Source organism: Cryptomeria japonica, chromosome 1 (assembly GCF_030272615.1).
Source record: "Cryptomeria japonica chromosome 1, Sugi_1.0, whole genome shotgun sequence".
In the NCBI taxonomy this organism is placed as follows: domain Eukaryota; kingdom Viridiplantae; phylum Streptophyta; class Pinopsida; order Cupressales; family Cupressaceae; genus Cryptomeria; species Cryptomeria japonica.
Window position 1 is genome coordinate 141,296,017 of NC_081405.1, and position 18,890 is coordinate 141,314,906.

The window sequence follows — 18,890 nt, forward strand, 5'->3', positions numbered from 1 at the left end:
AACCTAATAATTGATTAGGGGGTGGGTAGTTATTAAATTAATTAAGATATTGTTACCCCGCACACGATTGAGTGCTTGTATAGACTCAAGGTGTTGTGGGAAGGCCTGGAATGGCAAACCTACCACCTTGTCTTCATGAAAGGTTGATAGGGTCCGCATGATGCTTAGATGGAGCTGGGGGTTCGGGAAAGGTTACCAGGATAACCCAGGATGGGGGTCGGGACCTATGGAGACCTACCTAGGGTAACCATCTGAAGCCATGTGATGACACTTTCTCTTTAGGGTCACTAGTGTTTTGCGAGTTGAGTCACTTGAGTTCTGCGGAGTCCTGTGTACTGTCATACTTGTCTTATTGCTTGCTTGAGGGTTTTCGGCTATCTCCTAGCACGGTGGGGTGGTTCCATTATGGGATCACATGGTCGGGTGGTAGCGCCACTTCCCATCGGATATCTTGGTTCTTACCTTCTTGCGAGGATCAGCTTCACTAGTGGTTCTTGGTTCGTGATTCTTGTATCAGCTCATGTTCGAGATTATTGTACAGTTGTGACCATGTGGTCATTGCATTATTAAACTTTGTAACCTTGGCATTGTAACCTATGTTCTTTTATTGCTCTATTGAAGCCATGTAATTTATGGAATGTTTTAATTTAAAGTTCAATGGGATGTATGTTATTTCAATTATCCTTCATCTTATGTATAAATGAATCTTTGGAAGTATAAATATTGTAACTCTTTAAACCTATCTATTTGGAATCAATTTTTGAGCTTGAGTTAGTTAATCGTAATTGAATTTCCCTAATTTAGATGGATAATTGGTTTAACATTGTGAAGTAGTTTTAATTTGAAGTAATCTTCGTTGGTAACCCTTTAGGATGTCATGGTTAGACTTTCGCTTGTGTCATTACGTGCAAACACAATGTTTTATGCATGCATTTAAACTTTAAAAAAAACAAATTATTTCATTCTTTAGTTGCCTTGTAGTGTTACATTCCTTTGGGGTTTCTAGCGGGGCATTACATTTGGTATCAGAGCCCATGTTTCAACACTGGGTACTCTGGGATATAGTGAACCCATTCAGCTTGACCTTTTGTGTAGGTCTTAGTGTTTGAATTCCCCTTGCTTTATCCTTGTCATAAATCTAAACTGTTTTCTCTTTTGCAGTTTTGGTCATTGTTAGGAAAGCTAAGGGAGTTGGCTGTGTTGGTGGCCGCAATAGAGGCAGAGGTGGGGACAAGGTCGAGGTTCAGACTGCCATAGTCCTTCGCCACCACCCGCTCATGTGAGTGTGGAGTAGGAACAGTCAGTTCATCAGGATTCACCGCATGCAAAAGAGCAGGTTCCCGAAAGGGAAGAGCTAAGACAGATGTTTCAGGAGGTTTTAGCTAGGCTAGGCCCCAGGCCTGAGGGTGAGTAGCCCATCCATGCTCAGGTTGGGGAGTCGCATCAGCATGTTTCAGAGGAGAGAGAGAGAGAGAGGTCTCCTAGGAGGGAGGTCCCAGTTGGCCATGATCCAGCTCCCTTGAGTCACATCAAGGACCTGATGACAACCAATCCTCCCTTCTTCGATGGTCGAAGCACAGGTCTCGACGCAGAGACTTGGCTGATTAGTTTGGATAGGTGTTTCGCTATGTTTCCATACAGTAGCAACACCAGAGCGAGATGTGCGATCATGCGTTTGGAGGATTTTGCTTCGATCCGATTGAGGTTAGAGGAGGAGAAGATCAGTTTGAGTATCAACGCCATTTCTTGGGAGATTTTCTTAGAAAGATTCAAGGCACGATTTCTCTCACCGCAGTGGAGGCAGACTCGGGTAGACGAGTTCTACGCTTTGCGGCAATTTGGTATGTCAGTTGACCAGTTCGAGCATAGATTTTATGAGCTGAAACAGTATGCCGAGATTGGCAACGATGAGGCTATGCTCGTGCAGCATTTCTTGAGAGGTCTTAATGACCGTATCAGTGGAGGGGTTAGAGTTTTCGAGCCAGCTTCAATGGAGATAGCGGTGGCGAAAGCCAGATTGGTTGAGCAGAACCTCAGCCGTGCGCATGGTGGACAGTCAGGAGTTCAAATAGGGAGTGTTCCTTTCAGTGGGAACAAAGCTCGTGGGAATCAGTCCCAGTCAGCTACACCATTCAGGACTCCTCAGGCACCCGCTAAGGGTGGACAGCAGCAGCAGCAGCCGCCAAAACCGAAACAGACCCAAGGCCAGCAGGGTGGTAACCCTCATCATAGAAGGAACAGGAACTGGCATAGGAGCAGACAGGGTTTTCCAGGACAGTCTTCTCAGAGTGCATCTCAAGCCCCTAGCGAGGGAAGCTTTCAACAGTCCAGTGGGTCAGTTGGAGGTAGAGGACCAGGTAGAGGAGCTTGTTACTCTTGTGGGCAGTTCGGCCATATAGCCACGTAGTGTCCTCAACATTCCCACCAGATGGGAGGTTAGAGGCCAGCTGCATCAGAGCCTACAGTAGGGGATGCTGGTAGATCCCACAGAGTGTTTGCAGACGTTGATGACCGCTAGGCTGAGCATCAGGGGACTGTTATTGAGACCGTAGGTGTGTTGTGTGATATCCCTATCTCAATGCCTTTTGACTCCGGTGCTTCGGATTCCTTTATTTCTTCGTCCATTGTGGAGCGGTGTGGACTCACGTCTACTAAGCAGGCAGATAGGTGGCAAGTAGAGTTGGCTACCGAGGTGCGCGTGTTCATAAATGCCTTTGTTCCTAGTTGTGAGTTGGATCTAGGACCCTTTGTGACTTTTGTTGACCTTCGAGTCATTCCTCTGGGGTCCTATGGAGTAGTGTTGAGGATGGATTGGTTATCATCTCACAGTGCTCGTGTAGACTGTCGTCAAAAGACAGTAGAGTGTTTGGATGACCATGGCAGGAAAGTGGGGATCGTTGGAGTTCAGAAATCAATATCCTTACGTATGATTTCCGCTATGCAACTTAAGCGGTGTATGCGTAGAGGATGTCATCTTTTCGCAGTAACTCTTGAGGATATGGATGAGGGAGAGAGTCGAGAAATTGCTCTTGATGGTCACCCTATTCTTCGAGAGTATGCCGATGTGTTTTCGTTGGAGATTCCTGGTATGCCTCCGAAGCGAGACATAGACTTTCGCATTGACTTGGTTCCTGGTGCAGAACCTATTTCGTGAGCTCCATATCGGATGACTACTCAGGAGTTGAGTGAGTTGAAGTTGCAGATGGCGGAATTGTTGGCCAAGGGATTCATTCGTCCTAGTGTCTCTCCTTGGGGTACGCCTGTTATCTTCGTTAAGAAGAAGGATGGTTCTCTTCGGTTATGCATTGATTACCGACAGCTGAATAAGGTAACCATCCGGAATCGATATCCTTTCCCTCGTATAGATGATCTTTTCAATCAAGTGAAGGGAGCCAAGGTGTTCTCTAAGATTGATCTGAAATTTGGGTATCATCAGTTGCGCATTCATAATGCAGACATTCATAAGACGACGTTTCGTTCTCGTTATGGTCACTATGAGTTCACAGTGGTACCATTTGGGTTGACAAACGCGCCTTCAGTTTTCATGTGCCCCATGAATGGGGTTTTTCGCACCTACCTTGATCATTTTGTCCTTGTGTTCTTGGATGATATATTGATTTATTCTAGATCTATGGAAGAGCATGAGGGTCACTTGCGACAGGTATTGCAGTGCTTGAGGGAGAATCAACTTTATGCCAATTTGGCGAAGTGTGATTTCTTCCAGACTGAGGTGAACTATCTTGGTCATGTGGTATCAGAAGAGGGTGTATCTGTGGATCTTTCAAAGATCCAAGCCATAGTGGATTGGCCAACGCCGACCAATGTTTCAAAGGTTCGAAGTTTTATGGGTTTGGCCGGATACTACTGTCGCTTTGTTTAGGGTTTTTCTCAGATAGGTCACCCGATTACTTGTCTTCAAAGGAAAGGGAAGAAGTTTGTTTGGTCAGAGCAGTGTGAGTCAGTGTTTCGTGCCTTGAAGGAACTCCTTGTCAGTGCTCCGATTTTGACAGTCCCTGATCCATCCAGAGATTTTATGGTATGCACAGATGCCTCTTTAGAAGGTATAGGTGCAGGGCTTATGCAGGATGGACGTGTGGTTGCCTATGAGTCTTGCAAACTCAAGGACCATGAGCTGAACTATCCAGTTCATGATTTGGAGTTGGCAGCTGTAGTGCATGCGTTGGTTAGATGGCGTCACTTTTTGTTAGGGCATCGGTTTGAGCTGCATAGTGATCACCGCAGTTTGCAGTATATCTTCACGCAGCCGAACTTGAATGCTCAACAGCGAAGGTGGATGGAATTCCTCTGCGAGTATGATTTTAAGGTTCGATATATTCAGGGGAAGGAAAATGTAGTGGCTCATGCTTTGAGTCGTAGGCGACATGAAGTTTCAGCAGTGTCCCTTGGAGTGGACTTGAGATAGAAAATCCTTGGAGTTCTTCTTCAGGATTCTTGGTATCAGGATGTTAGAGCCGTGTTGGAGTCTGGAAGGCCTTTAGAGGGTAGATTTTCTGGTTTTAGTCTTGAAGCGCATGGTCTTCTTCGTCATCTTGGCTGGATCTACGTACCTACTTTGGAGGGTCTTCGCACTTTGATCATGATTGAGGCCCATCGTGCACCTTATTCGGCACATCCTGGTGTTAAGAAGATGCCCACAGATCTTCATTGGGCTGGCATGAAACGTGACATTGCCGATTCTATGTCGAAGTGTTTGGAATGTCAGCGAGTGAAGGCGGAGCATCAACACCCAGTAGGGCTTTTACAGCCTAATATAGTACCGGATTGGAAATGGGACATCATTTCCATGGATTTCATTGTTGGGTTGCCTGTTTCTTCACGTCGTCATGATGCCATCATGGTCATTGTTAACAGGTTGACGAAGGTTGCTCATTTTGTTCCTATTCGAGCTTCCTATACGGTAGCAGTGGTGGCTCGTGTGTTCTTGGAAGATGTAGTGAGATTGCATGGGATTCCAAGGCGGATCATTTTTGATAGAGATCCTGTCTTTACCTCAGCATTGTGGACCTCACTTCAGCATGCTTTGGGGACTCAGTTGAACTTCAATTCAGCTTATCATCCAGAGATAGATGGTCAGACTGAGCGTGTGAATCAGGTTTTAGAGGACATGCTTCGCATGTATGTTATGGACCAGCAATCGCGTTGAGAGGATTATATTTATCTAGTGGAGTTTGCTTATAACAATGGATATCATAGCTCCATAGGTATGTCTCCGTTTCAAGCTTTGTATAGTCATCCTTGCCATACTCCTTTGAGTTGGGATCGGTTAGAGGACAGGGTGCCTATAGGACCGGATATTCTTCGAGAGATGGAGCAGCGGGTAGAGCGGATTCGTGAGCATTTGGCAGCTACGCAGGATAGGCAGAAGAAGTATGCAAATGCTCATCGGGTAGATCGTCAATTTTCTGTTGGCGACCGTGTGTTCTTGAGATTGCATTCGCAGAAGAGTCCAATCCATTAACGAAAGGGTTCTAACTTGGCGCCTCGTTTTGTTGGTCCTTTTGAGATCCTTGAGAGGATAGGACCTGTTGCCTACTGTCTTGCCTTGCCACCGAGTCTATCCCGCATCCACGATGTCTTTCATGTTTCAGTTCTTCGACCTTATCACCTTGATGTGACACATGTTCTTGATTGGAACTCCTTGCAGGTCAAAGACGGGCAGCTTTCCATGGAGCCCATGCGAATTCTTCAGCGTCGAGATTTGACCCTCAGGGGTCACACCATCGACCAGGTAAGGGTCCTATGGGACCCAAATGATGAGACCTCAGGACTTGGGAGGATGCAGCAAAGATGAGAGAGCTCTATTCTTATCTGTTTTAGGCTTCCAGGAGTAAGCCTAGTTATGGGGGGGAGAATGTAGTACCCCTTCTCGATCGAACTTATTAGACTGATATTTTGGTTGCAGTTTACTTTTCAGTTAATACATTACTACTAAACATTATTCAGACATATTGGATATTATTTCATGTTTATCTAGATATGAGATGTACGAGTTATTTTCAGTATTTCAATACTTGTGATTGTAGCATTTATGGATTATTGCATTGTACTGACACTTTACTTTATCTATGCGATGTGTCATATATATGTTGCGTGTCTGCGATTGTATTGGATGTGAGGGGACGATTTTCCTTCACTCACTTCGGTGAGACAGGGAACGTCGCGATTCTACTTCATCGGTGTGTGTGTCGTGTACTCTATATTTATATACATGCATGTGTGATTCGAGGATGCAGGATATTGCAGGTACAAGTATCGGGTAGGTACGAGGTATCGTCTCCACCTGGCTTCATAGGTCTGAGTGTGCCTTATATGTCCAATGGGAGTGGAGGAGATAGTTGTTGACCCTAATTCTTACCCTCAGTCTATTCTTGTGAGTGTCTTTAGTCGGTCGTCCGTTCCTTTTGTTTGGCCTTCGAGTGTTCTTGTATTTTCCTCGATTTGTTTGCCATAGTGGGTTCGATTGTTTATTTAAGTTTAAGTCGTCATTCATTGTTGGTATAAGCAATTTATACATTATTATGCCTTGATGTCTTGAACTTAGTTTATTTGGTTAATTTATTAGATTTAAATCAATGATTGTTTTATTTTGGAAAAGTAACCATGCTTTAGATCAAATGAAAAAAAAAAAGTAAAATAAATAAAGTTAATTCTATTGCTTTTAGATTTAAAGAAAAATAAAAATAGAGTTAAATTATTGATTTTCACTTTTGTTGAAAAGTTAATTAAATTTTATTATGGGAGAAATGTATTTTTTTTAAAATAAGTAAATTTCCATTTACTTTGGAAGGAAAATAGAAAAAGTCAATTTGTTTTTTAAATGTTTTTCATGAGAAAAATATTTCAACCTAAAAGCTTAGGCTAAGATATTTCCCTATTTTACCCCTAAAAATATTTTTGGAAAGGGAGGCTTGTTTTTGAAAAAAATGCTCATTTTGGGGAGGAGGAAAATTCTAGAAAAATTGTTTTCGAAGGAAGATTTTGGTTTTGGTCTTGTAATTTGTTGAAGGATAGAAGCTCACAAATTTCTTCTAGGAAGCTCCACAGGTTGGATGGTTTCTACTTTGTGGTTTTAAAAATATATGCTTCTTTCCCTTCTTCTTGGTGTTGTTAAAAATTTGATTAAATGAGTGTTGTATTATGGAATTTGCTTGCTATGAAGTTTATTGAAAAATCCCAATCTATTTTGTCATTAAAATGCAATTTCAAACTCTCCCAAATCAATTTCTTGAAAAATTTTGATTTAAAAATCCATTCTTCATTTTGATTATGCAAAGGATTTCATTTTCTGTTGATAATAGCTTTTAATTTTTGTGATTTTGGGTAGAGTCATGCTGGCAAAATTTTGCCAAGAAATTCCCTCATGTCTTCAATTGTAAAAAAAAAAAAAATCTTCTTGGTAATTTCCAAATTCGGAAAACAAAATTATGAGTTAAATTTTTCTTGTTCTATTCTTGTTTTGGCAAAAAAATTCCAATTGGGGGATGGCAAACAATTTATTTCCCAGCCAATTTGAAATTGGGAATGAATTTGTTTGTTTTGGGAAACTAATTCCTATCTCTGTTTTGTCTAAGAAATTTTTCTTGCTACCAGTGAGTTAATTTCATATGCTGGTTTTATTCAATTTTTAAGAATTTAGTTAATTTTATTGTGTTTTATTTAGCTCTAAGTGTGCAGAACAGAGAAGTAAAATCTCTGTTAATTCATTGTTATGAATTGAGATTTTTTTTTTTTAAAAAAGAAAAATTTACAAAAAAATTTGAATAGAATGGAGGGGGGGAGGCAGAGCCTGCTACCCCACGGTAGCAATGCTACCGTATGGTAACGTCTCGCTGCCTTATGGTAGCAGCAGGGCCGCCATGGGTAGACACAACGCCCCCCAAATTTGCCTTCGTTTTCATATTCTTTTTTTTAATATTTTGTTTTAAAGTTAAAAAAAAATATAGATGTTAAAAGATTTAGATGTTAAAAAAAAAGATATAAATGTTAATTAATATAAATATTAATTAATAATAACTATAATATATATGTATATTATTTTGTGTTATTAGTTTATATTTATATATTTTGGAAAATAAATGGGGTTGGTGAATTTTTGGATATAAATACGATTTTTAAAATTAGATATTATATTTTAATATAATTTAGTCATATAATATTATATTCATTAAATATATATTATATTGAGATTAATTTATATTATTATATATATTTATGTAAAATCAGAATTGAATATAGACTTGGCTTTAGTCAATTTGGGTAAATCATAATTTAATCATAATCAAATGATCGGAGAATTAAATTTTAAATGTGGCTTCAATTAATCTTATTAGACATGTGACTTCATCATTTTCTTATGTTAAAACAGATGTGAATTCTTTCTTTTTGGAAATCTTTATTGCAAGTATTTTATGTTGTCGACTACTTAAAAAAAAGATTGTCTGTTTAAGATCTTATGTTAGTAATGATTGCAGTCAAGTTTAAATGTCGTTGCAATTTTGGTGAGTTGTCATTATGTCGTATGAAGTTTACTCCCTTAGTCAGGTGTCGTTGTTTTAACCCGATGGATGTGTGCCATTGTGTGTCATGTTTCCAAATGGTCAATCCTGGGTCAGTGATTGTGAATCCTTCACCTATGTTATGTCAGGATTATTTATGGCTGTCAGTTTCGCCATACAGTTCTCATAGAGAGGTACTTTTCCTGTTAGTGTCCTAGGAGAGAGAGTGGCTTTTGAGCGGGGGCCACACCCGAAGTGGATGGCAGGATAACCCCTCGGAAGTCAGATAATAAGTGATAACCTAATAATTGATTAGGGGGTGGGTAGTTATTAAATTAATTAAGATATTGTACCCTGCACACGGTTGAGTGCTTGTATAGACTCAAGGTGTTGTGGGAAGGCCTGGAATGGCAAACCTACCACCTTGTCTTCACGAAAGGTTGATAGAGTCCGCATGATGCTTAGATGGAGCTGGGGGTTCGGGAAAGGTTACCAGGATAACCCAGGGTGGGGGCCGAGACCTATGGAGACCTACCTAGGGTAACCATCTGAAGCCATGTGATGACACTCTCTCTTTAGGGTCACTAGTGTTTTGCGAGTTGAGTCACTTGAGTTCTGCAGAGTCCTGTGTACTGTCGTACTTGTCTTATTGCTTGCTTGAGGGTTTTCGGCTATCTCCTAGCACGGTGGGGTGGTTCCATTATGGGATCACATGGTCGGGTGGTAGTGCCACTTCCCATTGGATATCTTGGTTCTTACCTTCTTGCCAGGATTGGCTTCGCTAGTGGTTCTTGGTTCATGATTCTTGTATCAGCTCATGTTCGAGATTATTGTACAGTTGTGACCATGTGGTCATTGCATTATTAAACTTTGTAACCTTGGCGTTGTAACCTATGTTCTTTTATTGCTCTATTGAAGCCATGTAATTTATGGAATGTTTTAATTTAAAGTTCAATGGGATGTATGTTATTTCAATTATCCTTCATCTTATGTATAAATGAATCTTTGGAAGTATAAATATTGTAACTCTTTAAACCTATCTATTTGGAATCAGTTTTTGAGCTTGAGTTAGTTAATCGTAATTGAATTTCCCTAATTTAGATGGATAATTGGTTTAACATTGTGAAGTAGTTTTAATTTGAAGTAATCTTTGTTGGTAACCCTTTAGGATGTCATGGTTAGACTTCCGCTTGTGTTATTACGTGCAATGTTTTATGCATGCACTTAAACTTTTAAAAAAAAATTATTTCACTCTTTAGTTGCCTTGTAGTGTTGCATTCCTTTAGGGATTCTGGCGGGGATCCATTGGGGACTATATGGTTTATATAATGATTGTTCTTCCTTAACATGAGAGTCCTCCTTGCTTAATGTAATCATGACTATCAGTTGTGATATATATCTGTAATTTATAAGACGATTTTCTGATTTGTATTTTCTGTGGCGGGGTCATGATATCCCCAAGGTTTTTGATCCCCTTCATTGGCTATTTGTACCTATTACTGACCACTTGTTTTGGTGGTCCCCTGTTGTCTTTTATTTTTTAATTTTGTTCTTCCCCTAATGGGGCCTTTTCAGGTTTCCCTTCCTACAATTCTCTATTGTCATATGTGGACATTAGTATAATTTCTTTCATTTTCTTTCTTTCTTCCATTCGAAACTAAAATGTGGTTTCAACGAATCATTGTGTGGGTGCATATTTTATTGTTTTGGTTTGTTGCAGTCACCTTTTTCTCACAGATTCTTTAATGTGTACAATCTTGCAGTTAGTGCAGATGACAGTAGTATTTTTTAAAGAATCGGACATGGAATTGACAGATGATGTCCTTGAAGCTATAGTAGATAAGGTGCTACTGAAATATCCAAAGCAATGGTTAAGATCAAGAATATTTGATTTTTATTAGATTGCTTACCTAGCTTGCAGTGAATTTATGTAAACTAATTTTGTTAGCTGGATTGGATCACAGACATTTTTAGATGCAGATTTTTGTCATGATGATAAAATTGATACAGAGGAATGGAAAGAGTTTGTTGTACGGTACCCTTCTTTGTTAAAGAATATGTCTCTTCCATATTTAAGGTAAGCATTATTTCTGAACAGCATATTCTTCTCTCAGTTTTCAATAGTTTAACATACAAGGGTCCACCGATCTCCTGCTGCACCAACAAGAAGGTATGGTAGAGCGTACATCAAATGAGAAATTTGGTATCTATTTGCATCTAGGGACTCTTGATTTTCACATGTTTGCAGCTTCATTGATGAGTTGTGTTTTGAAGAACTGCTAATTTTGCAGAGACCTTTTAAAACTTCTTTTGGAATAAAGTTAAATTCATTTTCAAAGTACTTTTTTCTAGTAATGCATGCCAATTATCTTTGGCTTGATCATCTTGTAAATAAGTCATGTTCTGTTTGATTCTAAGATCCCTACTATTTTTTGCCAAATTTTTGAACTTTCTCTCATCAACATTTGGTCAAAGAGTTTGCTTATTTGCAAGGTTTATTTTGTTTCCAAGTTTCACATGCTTAGTTTTGCAAGGTTACCAAATTCATTTGTAATAACATATATGTACATGAAATCTTAATACTTCCAATAAATTACTTAACAAAACATTTTCCAGTAATATTCAGAACTGCAAAAATATCTTGAATGAAGAAATGATTCAGAAATTATGAAGATAATTGCATTTATTTCTGACCTGTAATTTGCAGGTTACAATATTACTTGGTAATACAAGCCTTTCACTCGGCAAACTTCAGCAATTAATGGCTTCTAAGACTGCCACGAATAGTCTGAAAGTAAAAATCTGCTATCTATCAAACTGTTGTAGCTTCTGCAGTTTCCCCCACCTCCCACTAAATCATATATGCAGTAAATACTCTCATGGATTCCTAAGGACTGCAAACACCCTATCTAAGGAGCTCTGAACAGCCAATAAAGAACCCATGGATCCTCTCTGGCCAGGAAAATGAAATATCCCAGGCTACTTTCCCAACAATTTGCAATATGCTCACAAGAATTTTAATGAGCACTTTGCACAATATTATAAAAATCAACCCAGATTTGAAAACTATGTGTATTCCAGGTAACAAATGTTTGCATTTATCATTCAATGACTGAAATGAATGGTTCAACAACAATGCATTTGTTTACAAGTAATTTTAGAGGAACAATGTAATAAGAATTTGGCACCTGGATATTGTTTGTAGCAAATATAGAAGGCAGTGATGTACACAGTGATAGAGCATTATCCTCAGCGAGTTTGGATTGAAGGGAGCTCTCCAGGGGTGAAATCAATCTCACACTAACACTGTCAGCCTTCCAATACTTCACCAACAAATGTTATAAGCAGCAGTATTTGTATTTGTCACGTACAGCCATAACCAGACTGTCATGCTATGGTCCTGTCACCCAGTCTGGAATCTCCAATATCAACTGTCCCTGCGAACTGTATATGCTCACCACATTCCTTATTGTCCAACCTTTGACACACACGGAAATAACCCTTACCACTCCATATTCAAACTGCTCACTCATCACTTGTTATCTGAAGTGTGCCTTCCCTATCACAAACACTAAGATGTGAATCGGCTGTGCAATACTAATTTCCCTAAAATCCAACATTCTGTATATTGTCACAATATTGAATCAATTTCTTGAGAGCAATCATGCCAAAAGTATCAACCTCGCATGACAACTACAGTCCACGAATGTATGAAATAAAGTTCCTCTCATAATTTTTCCTGATATAATGTTTCCCATTACATTATTTAAATGTAAAATTTGCCTGCAAATCTCCAATATACGTTGTTGTGTCACCTTATTAAATCTATAGAACTGTGTCTCTCTATGCTTCAAATCCTTATTGCTACGGCAGATGAGATTTTCACATCCTCCATAATCTGTCTTTAGTGAAGTGATATTCAACTCATTTGTGTCTTTCAATAACCTGGGAAACATAATATAATGTCCTTGGAAGATCCAAGCCCCAAAAAATCGCTTTATTCTTCACAATGTATCTTCAGTTCATTCCAATAATAGTTTTCATTAATCAACCTGAATAATTCATCTCCAAAGGAGACTTCATGAACCAAATCAAATAAAAAATAAACTCTTTGACATCCCCAAATGAAGTCTAAAGTTCACCTTTTATATTTTCCCGAGAAGACACCTTCAATAATTTTTCACCCTCAAATGTCCACTATTCAGGGTCCCATAGGTCAGCCGGGTGGTTTGGGACCCAACCTGGGTTGTGGGGCTCAGCTGGGAGCTTCACAAGCCATTCAATTTGGGAGTTATATCTACGATTAAAATTCAAATTCTAATGTTGTGTAATGTCCCCGATATAATTAAATAATATTAATTATTGTATGGCCCTAAATTTAATAATAAAATCTGTCGGGCCCCCTTTTTATTTTATTAGTTAAGTTATGTTTGTGTCGGCCCGTTTGTAACCCTTCGGGAACTCTCCCGGAGCCCATATTTATGGCTGAGTCTGTCATTGTTGTAGATATGCGAATTTGGTATTTTCCTTTGTGCGAATTCCAGTTGGAGTTCTCTGGTCAGCCATTTCGGAGGTGGAAGACCCTCCCTACTTGGTATCTACAGTTTCGGTGGGATTCATCCCTCACCCTATTCTGCTCTGTGTACTTGTTCCGGATTTGGCAAATCTGGAACCTCATCATTGTTAAATCAATTTTTATTATTGTAATCTGGAGTACCTATCTTTATCAATCTGAAGTGCTACTATTATTTCCTCTTGCTCGTGGTTATTCTTGCTCCAAAACTATTGTTCGCTCATCATTTCCTCTTGCATGTAGGAATCTCTATCCCAGCGCAATACACCATCTCCATGGCTTGAACTATATTTCTTTTTGGCAATCATATTATCAACGAAGGCAAATACATAGCAAGAGAGTGTGCAATACCGAACTGTCTGAGTTTGGAGGGCTCTGGGGTGGTCATTCACTCATGGTACGGCCAACATCTCCAACCGTACGGTCAAAGTTGTACATATCGTACGGTTGCACCACCCTCACCGTATGGCTGGCACAAACACCATCGTACGACTTGCATCACCCTCACCGTACGGCTGGCACAAACACCACCGTACGGTTGCACCACCCTCACCATACGACTGGCACAAACACCACCGTACAGCTAGCACAACCTCACCGTACGATTGGCACCGTACGCCTTCTTGGTGGTCTTCGCATCTTGCTGTGGGCTTTGTGCACTAATCGGTTCGGGGACATTACAATGGTATCAAAGCTGGTAATTCTGCCAGCCTGTTGAGAGAATCATGGCACCGAGTGATGGATTGATAGATGCGTTGAGGGAGTTAAGAAGTGGTGAACTGAAGCTTTCTCAAACCCTTGTGAGAAGGCCTGCCATATGTTCTCTATCCCAGATTTCGGCGGATTGGAAGGAACATATGTTGGTTGAATACTCCAAGAATACTTTTGCATGCAAATTGATGGATGGTCAAGTGCAGGATGACAGATACAAGGTGGTTGACGACATCATTTACTACAAGGATAGAATCTATCTGGTGCCCAAGTCCAAGATGAAGGAGAAGGTTCTGAAGGAAATGCACGACTCTCCCTTGGTCGAACACCCGAGATACTTGAAAACCTACAAACAGGTCCAGGAGAGGTTTTCCTGGAAGGGACTTAAGAACGGCGTTCTACAGTACATGCGGGAATGCTCCCCACCTATCAGCAAAAAAAAATTTGAGCACACCTTACCCGCTAGGCTGCTGCAACCATTGCCAATCCCCGACCAGAAATGGGATAGCATCTCGATGGATTTCATTACCGGGCTTCCCAAAGTGCAAAGAAAGGATTGTACTTTGTCGTGGCAAATCGTTTGACCAGGTATGCCCATTTCTTTGCCATCTCCACCAGATACCAAGCAGCTCAAGTGGCCGAGTGGTTCTTCCATGGGGTATTCTGCCTACATGGACTTCTGCAGAACATAGTGAGTGTCAGGGATTCCGGAACATCACAGTGGTATGAAGAACATGCGACAGACATGAGCGTTGCTTTTCAGGAAGAGCGGCATCTACATGAGAAGAACCCGTTGCAGATGAGTTTTGAGATTCCAGACCATCATGGGAAAATGACTAATTGGCATGATGGCATGATAGCTTGGGATTCGGGCATCGATGTGTTTAATGATTGGTTTCAATGGGATCCTGACGACTCCAGGCATGGCAACGTTTATATCAGAGTGGAGCAGTGGAAGCTGGAGGGAGGTTTACTCTTCTCACTTACTTCCATCAAACAAACCGTTTGGGACCCTGGATCTCTGCAGTGGGCAAACCATTTGATGATGGATTGCTTGAGGGCAAGCAATCTTTAGGCGGTGAGGATTTGTAATGTCCTCGATATAATTAAATAATATTAATTATTGTATGGCCCTAAATTTAATAATAAAATCTGTCTGGCCCCCTTTTTATTTTATCAGTTATGTTTGTGTCGGCCCGTTTGTAACCCTTCGGGAACTTTCCCGGAGCCCATATTTATTGCGGAGTCTGTCATTGTTGTAGATATGCGAATTTGCTATTTTCCTTTGTTTGTGTGAATTCCAATTGGAGTTTGGTGGCCAGCCATTTCGGAGGTGGAAGACCCTCCCTACTTGGTATCTGCAGTTTCGGTGGGATTCATCCCTCACCCTATTCTGCTCTATGTACTTGTTCCAAATCTGGCAAATATGGAACCTCATCATTGTTAAATCAATTTTTATTATTATAATCCGGAGTACCTATCTTTATCAATCTGAAGTGCTACTATCATTTCCTCTTGCATGTACGAAACTCTATCCCAGCGCAATACACCATCTCCATGGCTTGAACTATATTTCTTTCTGGCAATCATATTATCGATGAAGGCAAATACATAGCGGAAGAGTGTACAATACCGAACTATCTGAGTTTGGAGGGCTCTGAGGTGGTCATTCACTCACCGTACAACTAGCATCTCCAACCGTACGGTCAAAGTTGTACATAGTGTACAGTTGCACCACCCTCACCGTATAGTTGGCACAAACACCACCATACGACTTGCATTACCCTCACCATACGGCTGGCACCATACGCCTTCTTGGTGGTCTTCGCATCTTGCTATGGGCTTTGTGTGCTGATCGGTTCAGGGAGATTACATGTTGGACTTGTGTGAATAGTGAAAAGTGAATAGTAACTGAAAAACATAAGGTGGATAGTAAAAAATGCCCCCATCCTAGTAACTTAAGTTGTGTTTAAAGGGGGGCCCAATTTCTCAATGAGAAAATAGACCCTCAAGATTTATTCACGTTTTTAAAAGCCAAATAGTAACTCCCAAATGGATCGAACTTCTTGGGAGAGGTTAAAAAGTAACTTTCTCATCTTTTGTTCTCATTCTTGTGACTCCAAAATTGAGAACAGCATTAGGCTTAAGGGTTTGACCAGCTTGTGGCTTCTAGGAACGCAAACTTCTGGAAGGATTCGAAGATATGGACGAAAACCCACCTCTCCGAATGTCAAGTTTCAGCAGTTTCTAGCTTTAGAGTGAAGTTGGCAGCCTTCTTTTGAGTTTAGAGTGCAGATTTGTCAAGTTTCAGCAGTTTCTAGCTTCAGAGTGAAGTTGGCAGCCTTCTTTTGAGTTTAGAGTGCAGATTTATCAATTGGAAGGCAGACTTCCTTCAGTAATCAGCAGGGCAGACCTACTAGAGGTCAATTCCATCCATTTCCAGCTTATTTTTAGCTAGCCACTCCATTTTGGGAAGAAGGGCATCAAACACTGGGGTGTATTTAGGGTTTCTAGCAATTATTAGAGCTGATTTCTATTTTCCATCAGCTGGAAATTTATATGAGACTTATGGGATCATCATTAATGGTATGTACATCGCTCTTTTAAGCACAAAGAACGTTTTCTTGATTGTCTACTTTATGTGTTATGCATTATACTAGTTTATATCAGCAATTTCTTTCATATTGCATTCATGAATCTTTCATAAAACATCAAACACCAATCAAAACAAGAAAAATCAGTTAAACCCCCTTCCAACATACGCTGGCCAAAGTCTTTATCAGCAAAACAAACAGTTGGTTTGGATAAGATTTGCTTAGAATTGGGTTGGGGATCTTTCAATGGTATCAAAGCCATGACCCTACCAACCTGAGGGTTTTATGGCTTATTGCATAAATCGCAAACAGTTTGGATCTTAAAGATACTACATCCACAAGAGAGGACCCTATCATCTGGCCATTAATATCGGTGTCCCAGCCGGTGCAAACATGGGTGATCATCAAGAGGGTAGGAGTCCTAATCACAGACAAAATCGACCAGATCCTAATGAGCTACTTAGAACTCTTGTAGAGTCTCAACCTAGGATTGTGCAGGCACTGGACCTGTTACAGGACACATTAAACAGATTGGACTTGGGACGCCATAGGGATAGGCATGACAAGTCGGTATTTGCAGCTAGCAGTTGTGGCAGTAGTAGAGCCCCATCATCTTTTGACAGTGCTCATGGTTCCCATAGACATGAGAGGGCTCACACTCGGATAGTAGACAGACCCATGCAGCCTCAGTTCCCTCCCAGAGATAAGCCACTTCCAGATGATCCACAGGAAGGCACTGCATTTCAGGATGTAGTGATGGCGGCTAGTGATGTGTGGACCCGCCTACCTGCTCATGTGAGAGAGGCATTCCCTCTTCCCCAGTGCTATTGACAGTGCAGAGATAGCATGAGGCAGGATGATAGACACCCCCGTCAGCAGGGGAACGGTGACCTACAGAGGGCTACCAACAAGCTCTCTTTGTCTACTTTTGATGGTAATGGGACGATGAGTGCACATGCTTGGGTGCACAAGTTGGACATATACTTGTCGCTTAAGCCTATGCCCAAAGACGAGGCCATCTAGTTCGCAGTGTTGCATCTAGAGGGTGTGACTTACGATTGGTGGCACCATGGTTTGGTCACCCAAAACCATGGACTTATACACTCCTATACTAAGTTTACTGAGCAGTGTATTTCTAGATTTGACCGCAAGGACGTGGAGTTGTATTACAAGGATCTAGCACTATTGAGACAGACAAGCCACGTTAAAATTTACACCAATGAGTTTCAACGCATTGCAGCCATGGTTCCTGAGATGCCAGTCAGACATGTGGTTATGTTGTTTGTGGAGGGATTACATGACAGATTGTGGGGATTGGTCAAGGCTCTTGAGCCTAGTACCCTATAGGAGGCCATACAGATTACCTTGGACCTAGCCACCACACCTCCACCCACTTCTTATCACACGGATGGTAAGTTCCCCAGAGGCTCTAAGCCTAATCAGAGGTCTTCTACTCAGCACAGGGGTACACCACCTCCTCCTAGGATGGATTAGGAGACACGGAATGAGTTGAGAAGGAAAAAGCTTTGCTTCCTCTGTAAGGAACCTTGGGAGCCCGGACACAGATGCCTTGGGAAAGGCAAAGCACATCTCATAGAGGTTTATTCAGATGTAGATGATGAGCACACACAGGATACAGCATCTGCAGGCAGCCATGGTGATGATGCGCAGGAGGTTCCACAGGTAGAGCTTGAAGGGGATGAAACTTTGGATACATCCAAGGTCACTATTGCCACCCTTTCAAGAGTCCCTAGGATCCATCCCTTTCAGTTAAAGGGAGTGATTAAGGGACAACGTGTGGTTTGCCTTGTGGACAGCGGTGCCATGCATAATTTTGTTGACGAGGGCTTGGTTGTTAAGCGTGGACTACAAGTAGAGGATTTTCCGGGTTTTAGTGTGACAGTTGCAGATGGATTTTCTATGCATTGCACTAGGAGGGTTCCATAGCTCTGTATTTAGATGGTTGATTACACTTTGACTGATGACTTCTATGTTGTGGGTCTTGGTAAGATTGACACAGTGCTTGGTATCCAGTGGCTTCAGTCACTTGGCCGATATGTTCAGGATTTTAGGCGAATGAAGTTGGAGTTCGTAGCAGATGGCAATAAGGTTGTGTTGAAAGCTCTTGTAGTTTCAGCAAACAGGATGGAGTCTATTTTCAGGCAGGGGGATGTTGCTTGGGCGACACAGTGTTTCATCTCGTCCAAGTCACCTTCTTTAGATGATAGACCAGCATTGCATGGGGATGTCCAAATGATATTGGACAGACATAGCATAGTGTTTGGAGACCTTCCTTCTAGTAGACCTCCTGACCGTGGGTTTGAGCATGTGATAGAGCTAGAGGAGGGCACCAACCCCATGATTACTGTCCCTTATCGTTATCCTAAGGCATTTAAGGATGAGATAGACAAGACCATCTGGAAGTTATTGGACATGGGATTCATCAGGCCTAGTTCTAGCCCCTTCACTTTTTCTGTGGTGTTGGTGAAGAAGGAT

The 18,890-nt window shown here is 41.1% G+C and overlaps 1 protein-coding gene across 1 annotated transcript in view; it reads left to right on the forward strand.

Annotated features, from left to right (window-relative positions):
* LOC131027325 (calcineurin B-like protein 9) overlaps positions 1 to 18,890 on the forward strand; it is a 215,870-nt gene that overhangs the window by 127,623 nt on the left and 69,357 nt on the right. The window contains exons 6-7 of the mRNA XM_059208807.1: positions 10,280 to 10,360; positions 10,481 to 10,593. Of these exons, the coding sequence (XP_059064790.1) occupies positions 10,280 to 10,360; positions 10,481 to 10,593 (194 nt within the window). The remainder of the gene's footprint in view (positions 1 to 10,279; positions 10,361 to 10,480; positions 10,594 to 18,890) is intronic.